This window comes from Micropterus dolomieu, linkage group LG14, assembly GCF_021292245.1.
Source record: "Micropterus dolomieu isolate WLL.071019.BEF.003 ecotype Adirondacks linkage group LG14, ASM2129224v1, whole genome shotgun sequence".
Classification (NCBI taxonomy): domain Eukaryota; kingdom Metazoa; phylum Chordata; class Actinopteri; order Centrarchiformes; family Centrarchidae; genus Micropterus; species Micropterus dolomieu.
In genome coordinates, this window is record NC_060163.1 from 24392610 (window position 1) to 24401760 (window position 9151).

The 9151-nt window shown below is 39.6% G+C and overlaps 2 protein-coding genes across 3 annotated transcripts in view; one reads left to right on the top strand and one right to left on the bottom strand.

Moving 5' to 3' along the window:
- Nucleotides 1–9151, top strand: part of LOC123982851 (zinc finger protein 502-like) — a 441737-nt gene that overhangs the window by 39204 nt on the left and 393382 nt on the right. The window lies entirely within an intron of this gene.
- On the bottom strand, nt 4052–7185 carry LOC123982861 (galanin receptor 2a). Its single transcript, XM_046068780.1, has 2 exons — nt 6845–7185; nt 4052–5766 (listed from the first exon to the last, which is right to left on the bottom strand). The coding sequence occupies exons 1-2, from the start codon at nt 7183–7185 to the stop codon at nt 5139–5141; spliced, it is 969 nt and encodes a 322-aa protein (XP_045924736.1). The 3' UTR covers nt 4052–5138.

Below are 9151 nucleotides of genomic sequence, written 5' to 3' on the forward strand. Positions count from 1 at the left end.
CAACCATCGATCCTCGACCTCAAAACTGTTCCTTGTTCCAAGGTTGTTTTACTTAATGAAAAATATTTCCGTTTGTGTTGCTTGCTCTAAAGGTTTTGTTTGAGATTAAATGTTCATTCTTGGTCTTGGAAACATTTTTCTGATGCCAGAAAACCCCAAGTAAAGGTGGACCTAGATGCTTTGAGCTTTTATAACTTTAGTATGCCTTTTATGCTGAATATAATGATGAAATCACATCAAGCTCAACTGTAAAATAAATGAGAGATTGATACTGAAAACCGTGGTTATGTAGTATATTCCATGGGCTATGAAACATCTTTTCACTGTTCATGCACTGCAGAGCCAGAAGTGCCGGCAACTGCAACATGTAGTCAGAAAAAAAATCAACCTAAAGTGTCTGTGGCAGTGACCGCTAGTGCTGTAGTACTCGAGACTGGTATTGGTCTCGTCTCGGACTCGACCGCATTTGTACTCGGTCTCAGACATTGAGGACTCCCTTAGACTTGGTCTCGACTTGGTCTCAGTAAAGTTGGGGGCTGAAAGATGTTAAAACACTGCCTAGAGCTGAAGGGAACTGCAGAGTTGGGTGATAATTCTTTGTGGGTTCATCACTACGAGAAACTCGTCTTACATTACAGACAAATAATCTATTGTTAATATATTGATTAGTGCAGCTTTAAGTCATTCATCTAAGAGTTTCTCTGCCATTTAACACATGTTATCAGGCTTACCATAAAAGAGCTGAAGAAACTAAAATAAAAAAAGGATGTCGGTGTCATGAGCTCCACCGTAGAAATACTGTTACTTCAGCGTCCACGTCAATCTAACCCAAATCTGCACAGATGGAATAATACGTGCTGTAAACACACTGATTTATGAGTACATCAGATGCTAATTGTCATGACACTTGGAGTAACAAATTCTTTATATTAATTTAGCTCATTAGACCAAACTGAAGCACAGAGGTGTCCATTAATTTTTCTAGATTTAATCTTCAATGAATTCAGATTTTTTTTAACCAAGAAACTACATCTATAGACACCCAACAACAAGTGCAACACACCTGGTGCCTCATTCATAAAACAGACTCATGATCGGTTTTGATCTTTAGTAAGCCGCATCTAACTTTGACGTGAAAATTGATCTTATCTCTATGCAGTCTAGACTTGACGTGAGATCTTACTGCTGGTTATTTAGGGGTATTCAAGGAATTTTGGCTTTGTTTGTCAACCCACTATTTAGTCATGTATCACGCATCTTCTAAAAAGTTTGCTTTTCTCTTTGGTCCATGGCTGTTCCTAACTAAATCTTCTCTTGTGCCAGCATTATTTAATGGGAATTCACTGATTTGAAGGCAGGTGCCATCGATTAACTTAATTTGAGATTTATAGATCAGAGGTGGGTTTCAAATGGAATTCTCAGAACCTTTGTTAACAAGGTTTTTTTATGCCCTTTTTCTTTTATGAATTGAATTTAGGTACACCGTCAGAAATTATCTTAAGATAAGAGTTCAAGTACAAATCTAGGGACATTTTTATAAAGGACGCTCCTGCTGCGTATGAGCCCTGAAGTCAGGGATCTCTGTTGTACTTCACATCTTCATGAAGCAGAATACCGGCCTTGTCGCGACCTCGTGAGCTGGACTTCTGTCAACCTCTCAACACTTCAAGTGTCCACACTCGACATCAAAGCAGCCATTATGCAATATCATGTCGCAGGAAGCCACTCGACAGGTGAGAGATCTATGAAACAAAGAATCAACTAACTGGACGGAGAGCTCTGGGTATGTGACATCTTGAGGGGGAAGCAACCGACACACCATGTTTCATGTTGCTAAGCAGACAGAGAGACGTGTGTACAACTTTATGTATTTATTACTTCAACAAGTCCTGATGATGTTCTGTACACCACAATAATGCTGCCGGCATGCATGAAAACACACAGAAACGTTTTCTTATCTCTCACGTTACAGCACCAGTTTCATGTTCTGTGACGTTACACACACACACGCACATATACATATATTTAATCAACATACAACACTGAGGTTCCCAGTGACAACAAATTATCATGCAGCATATTTTCAAAAGTCAAAATTACTAAACAACAACACTGAGGTGTTTTGAGGTATCTGTACAAGATGCTGAATTAGTAACACAGGGACAAATATTTAGACATGCAGAAAAGATTTTGGTTTCACAACATTCTGACAAAAAAATAAATATATTCTAGTCCAACACCACCCACAGCTCCTCAGACAAATCCTGTACCACCGAGCTTCTGAATGCGAGACTCATCTGAGCTTTTCACTCCTAAACTGTAGTGAGTCATTCCCTCTAGTAACTCTCCCATCTCATTAAACCTTCTGGGTGACACTGATGATCTTCATCAAGTAGATCATCTGTTTATCATCATTTAAACATAAAAAAAAAATAAAACATTATTCGACTTTTCTTTATTTTGTAACTTTGGATTTTGTTGTTAATATTTTGTTTAATTCATATTTCACTTCACTCTGATCCACATGTTAGAAAAACCCAGTACAGCACAGGCGTGTGCTTCAGTGAACTAAAGTCTTACTATATTTACAATATCCTTTTCTAACGTAACGTCTGCAGTCTGTGGAGGATGATAAATCAAATCAGCAAGTCAGACCCTCACACACAACAGCAGACCATGATGACCGCTCAAACACAGACCCCCACAATGCTGAACCAGAACCAAAGACACCATCATAAAACACAGGCTGCATTTTCATCTCTAATTCCATTTCAAGTTTCAAGCAAATATCTCCTTTCCTCCTGTTCATGACTGTGAATGAAATGTAGTCGGTGTTCAATAAAGCAGTAGTGAAACATTTGAAGTAACACACCTTCAATTAGCTAGCCAGGTAAAAACTCCAGAGTGAGAGAACAAAGGCTGCTTATTTTTAAAAAAGACTCACAAAAGACTTTAAATTAAATAATAAACTCTATAGTTATGTCTAAATGTACCTCTGCAAAACTAATCCTCAATTTCACTGCCCGTGTCTAAGCACCAGTGTTAGCTAGCAATTAGATAAAATGATGAAACTCTGAAGGTAGGAAAGTTAAATGTATTAAACAAGCTAACTCTGCCAGCTGCTCCTGTAAGTCCAGTGCATCACACGCTAATGGAGTGACGCAGGCAGATAAGACTCAAATCGTATCTCAAGATTCTTGTGGTATGAATATGGGAATATTTACAGATTACAGGTAAATTGCAGTTAATAGAAAGACTCCCTGAACTGTTTTTGCCTATTTTGGGGGGGGGGGGGGGGGGGGGGGGGGTCCAAGTCTTAATTAAGGGGGTCAGACCCCCGTATTTCAAACCGTGGCTGTCAGGGCGCCGAGGCTCTGGAGCAACCTGCCCAAGAAAATTAGGCCGTCTGAGTCACTATTTCTTTTAAAAACACACTTTGATTGAAAAGCATTTCCTGATTTTATCCGAGCTACTGATTTTATTTTCGTTTTATCTTCTCTTATATATCCTGTGTAGTTAATTTATATTTTATTGTTATTTCTATTATTTTATTTTTACTCTCATGTATTGTATTCCTCACTGTGGTATTTGATACCGTCTCTCTCTCTGTCTCTTTTGTGAAGTACTTTCTACTTTGTTTGATAAGTGCTCTATCAATAAAATGTATTATTATATTATTAATAATTAATTAATTAATTAATTAATTAATTAATTTGGGGCAGCATTAGCTCAGTCTGTTAGGACTTGGCTTGGAAACCGGAAGGTTGCCGGATCAAGTCCAGCACGAACCAATGTCGAAGGTGTCCCCTGAGTGAGGTCCTGAACCCTGAACTGCTCCCTGGGCGCCGTATGATGGCAGCTGCTGCTCCTAAATAGGATGGGTTAAATGCAGAGAACTAATGTCCCCTTCAAGAATTTCCCCTCTGGGACTTCATAAAATATTTCTGATTTGAATAAAGCACTTTGCAAGTTGTTTTTTAAAAGTGCTATTATTATTATTAAATTATTAGTAATAATAAACCGTAATCGTACAAGTCACTGAATGCAATAGTGGTAATATCCTTTTATTAAGTTTCTACAAAGCATATTGAGCTCATTTCACTGAAAGTAAATTACTACTGTGTTTCATCATATTCTTAGAAATGATCTTCATGATGAAACACATGTTCAGTCAGCAGGGCCCTGTCTGCCCGGGTCACGCCGCTTTTAAGTCAGTGCATGTGTGATTTCCAGGAAAAGTACTTAAGAATCTGGCCAACCATGAGTCCTGGTTCAGAGTATTAGTTGAATCATGTACGCCTTGCTATGTTGTAGTTTCTAGAACCACATGCTGACCACACGTGCCGTTTAGTTTCTGGCACAAGTGGATTAAAAACAAATCAAGGTGTTTGAGGATTTGCTTTTTCTTCACATTAAAAACATAAATCTAAAACGAATCCAGAACAGCAAACATGTCTGTTTTCTTGATAAACAAGAAACAGCCATGCTAGCAGCTCTGTGAGGCTGTAGCTTGGCACAGAGGTGCATCGAAATTTTGACCAGATGATGGCGCTAGAGAAAAAGCCAGGGGATTACCAAATTTATCCCGACAGGAACATGCATGTCTGGACCAAATTTCACGGCAACCAATCCAGAAGTTGTTTAAACACTTAACTCAAAATCCTAAATGTCAACATCATGGTAGTGCTAGAGCAGATATTTCACTGGATGAGTGAAAACTTTGTCCTGCTGGTGAAGCTGGAGGAAAACTCAGAGGATCACTGAAGTAATGAGGCCTTTTCCTCTGGGGATCATGAACGCCTGTTCCCAATTTCATCTCAATCCATCAACTAGTTGTTGAGATATTTCAGTCTGGACCAAGTGCTGGACTGAACGACCGATCAACCAACACTGACATCCCTGGAACCAAAAAGTGAATTCCTTGATCAATCAATCCGTGTCATTTGCTTCTTTTGCGACCAATTTGGTGATTTGGTGGTCACTAATTCAGAGACAGTCCCTGCCCTGCAGCTTCCTCATTATGGTCTTCTTCACGGATAAGCGATGTTTTTTCTGTCTGGAACTTTATTTCATTCTGGTTATGTTCATAGTTCATAATGTTCCGTCGGCTCTCCCTCTCCTTCCTCTGGCCGCTGTCTTCAGTTGGACGTCTCCACACTGCTCACCTGCGCCACGTGCACCTTGTTGACCTCCCTGGTCCTCAGTGAGCAGCTGAACACCTTCCTGAAGCCTTTGCGGAAGTGCTTGGAGATGAGCGCGTAGACGATGGGGTTCAGGCAAGAGTTGGTGTAAGCCACCAGGTGGGAGAGGATACGGAGGACGTAGGTGGCGTGGTTGAGGGGGAAGCGTCCGGACCACATGCAGAGGATGACCAGGTGATGGGGAAGCCAGCAGAGGCAGAAGAGAGCGGCGACAATGACGATCATCTTTGTGACTTTCTGCTTGGCCCGCCTCGACTCGGACCTGTCCTTTACGGGATCCACGCTGGTCCACAGGTATCGGATGGTGCGACCGTAGGTGAGGCAGAGCACCAGGAGGGGGATTAGGTAGCCAAAGATGAAGGTGCACACATCCATTATGATGCGTGGTTTGGTCTCCCAGGCAGGAATACACACCACGGCGCCGGCCAGCTCCATCTGTGCATAGTAGCTGAGATACGGTCCTGAGAAAACCAAGGCCAAGGCCCAAACCAGGCAGATCGAGGTGAGGGCATTCTTTGGTGTTCTCATCTCCCTCGACCGGAGTGGGTAGCAAATGGCTAAATACCTGTAGAGCAGAGGGAAGATATGTAATCCAGGCGTCTATCACCAAAAGTTTTGATTCATTACAGGGCTTGGTTACGTTGCCAGACATTAAATTGATGTAGTTTTTCAGGGTGATTGAGTCAATCTTCTAAGGCTTAAAGGGAATTTTTTTGCTCTGTTGCAGTGAATTCATGTGAAACAAATGTGATGTAATAAAACAAATGTAATATTAGAAACTTATACACACACACACACACACACACACACACACACACTGCGGTGGCATCGAGTTTTCATATCCACCTCAAAAAAGAGACAAAGACTTAAGATGAGCAATTTCTTCTTTGCTGGGAGCGGCGTTATAACTGGAAAACAGGATGCAGGAAATGATCGACTCCAATCACACTGATCTGTCCCTGAAATCCTGCTCTGGGTGTGTTGATGTGCATACCGGGACACAAATTGAGCTTGGCTTCTAATAGTGCGTATGTTTGTGTGCGTGCATTTTTGAAGGTGTCTGTCAATCACTGCTGATTTAAGAAGGAAGGCGTTTGAATCAGAATCTGCTTTACTGCCAAGTAGCTTTTCCACATACAAGGAATTTGCTTTGGTGAGGTGCGTAACAAAAGACATAAACCTATATAAATATGAAAATATGAAATTCACAAAACAAGTTATAGAAGAATAATAAAGACTATGTGCAATGTGGCAATTAATTACTTACACCTGCATTAAAATCATGATGTGTGATGACTGTCACAAAGGCACAAACTGCCTTTTTACAGCAAAGCTTTTAACTAGAAGAAGTACATTTATGTCCTTATAATGTTCATTTTTATTTTCTGGTTTTATTCTATTCTGTTTGAATCTATGTATTGTACAATTTGTTGTTTTAAATTGCCTATCTCATTTAATATGCGTGTTTATGTGGGCTTCATCCTAACAATGGCCCTGTATCAGTTGTATAAAATTAAATTTAAAGTACTTCCCATCCATGCTCGTTTTGCTGTCCTGATTGTGCAACCTGCTGCAACTGGAAGGTTAATTCTAAACTTTTCTACATAGGAATACTGAAACCTTACAACATGCAGTGGACGCACCTGTCCAGGGAAACAGCTGTCAGAGTAAAGATGCTCGCGTACATGGTGAGAAAAATGATGAAGTGCACGACTTTGCACACCACGGGGCCGAACACCCATCCATCCAGAGTGTAGATGGTGGCTTGAAAGGGCACGCAGAAAACAATAAAACACAGATCTGCTATCCCGAGGTTGAGGATGAACATGTTGGTGGTTTTGGTATTCATCTGCCCGTTGCGAAACAGAACCGCGAGGACCAGAGAGTTTCCCACGGTGCCGACCAGGAAAATGACCGAAAACGCCAAAGAAATGACCACAGACTCCGTTTTCCACGAGGAGGAGTTCCCCGAGGAGAAATTCATATTTATGCCATATCCATTCATATCTAACGAGGTCCGATATCTGTCCAGCAACATAAACGCACAGCTTTTGGAGACGCGCGCCTCGTTTGCGCGCTATATTTCCATATCCCGACGCAGCGCAACAGGCAACAAACCCGGATCATCCAAGTGAGACACCTACAGCAGAGAGAAGTGGCATCCTCCCTCTCCCAGCTTGTCTCTCTCCTAAACACCGATTGTCACAAACCTTTTTTTTCTGCAAGGTGACGGCTCTAACAGAGGGATCCCTGAGGAGCCATTTTAATAGGAGATCAATCATAAAAACGTTTAAATGCAATAAAATACTGCTCTGCTCTTCAGGCATGGTAGGCAGTTTGAAAAACATATAAGGCAAAAATAAAAATAAGAATAAGAAAGGCACCGTTAACTACGATAAAACTGAGTGTTATCCTTGGAGCACAGTATAACAGCTATATAAGAATATATTAAGCCATATTATAATATTATTGTTTTTGGGGGCTGCATTCTGTGGTTGTCAGAAGTAGAAGAAAAAAAAAAAAATCACAGTATGTTCCTGAAGGAATTAAGATTATTAAGTTAATAATCATTCACAACGAGTACTTTTTTTTTGTGTTCCCACTACAATAGAGCTTCAACCAACAATTATTTTTATCTATTCATTTGCTGATTATTTTCTTGAACAAAATGTCAAAAATTGTGAAAAACTTTCCCAGAACAGTCAGAAACTCAAAACAATATATATAAATAAAAAGAATACAAGTCCTTACATTAGAGCAGCAGGAACCAGAGGTTGTTTGGCATTTAAAAAATTAGAGGTTAGATTAATAATTGGTTATCAAAATAGTTGCCAATAAGTGTTCTGATGTTCCACAATTTTTTTTTTTTTTTTACTAATTCTTTCAGCAGCAAATGAAAACAGTGCAAATAATTATCAATATCTACTACATGGTTAATAATTAACTGCTACACTGTGTTCATGTCATTTAGTTGGCTGTCCAGGTTTTGCACAAAAATAATGACTAGGGTGGTACTACTACTACTACTACTACTACTACTACTACTACTACTACTACGGGAGACTGGGGGCAATTCTATCAAGGGGCAATTGTAACATCTCAAATTGCACCAGTCAGAAACGAGACAGAATCATGAAACTTATCATGCACGCTCTCTGTGACCATCTCTCTCTGCCTGCCGAAGGACAAGCCGATGATACATTCTTGACAATGTTTTTCAGCCAAGAGTAATTTTTGAGCTATGAAAGTAATTTTTTTTCCATCTACAGCAATTTTCTCATACTGTCATAACCATTAATGTCTATGAATTTAAATCTGTCTTTTTTTGATCATCATTCTGTTGTCTAACAGTTGATATCTTTGTCAAATATAAACTTCATTGTTTCTAGCCAGCAGGGTAGCTTGTCATGGAGGAGTTACAGTTGGACACCAATTAAAATAGTGTCCGGCGGGTTTTTTTCCTGATAATTTTTAGGAAAGTGTTTGTGGTCAGTTTAAATATCTATATTATATAATATGTCTTTTGCAGCATAGTCCAATAGTTAAATCTTTGGCCTTTTCATTCTGGGAACCAGGTTCAATTCATTCCCAGCAAGAGCCAATTGCTCATGCTTTTAATATCTTCAGTGTCTACAAATGAGAAGTTGTCGCAATGTTAAATACTGTAATAATAATCTATCAACATATTTATCAAGAGATCAACATTGTTTAGATTTTTGGTTTGTAATAGTAGCATTATATTGAAGCTCAATATAAAAAAGAATAGATGATAGCATCTTTCTAATAATGTTCAGTTTAAACATTTATGTATATGAATGATCTATAAACTACTTTACTATGTATAATGTGTTGTCAATAGGCCTGTTACTTATTTTCATAGTCCAGAGGTTCAAGTTTTTGCCTCTCAATTTGGGGATGTTGCCTCCGATGATGTGTTGAGGGGCAACTCA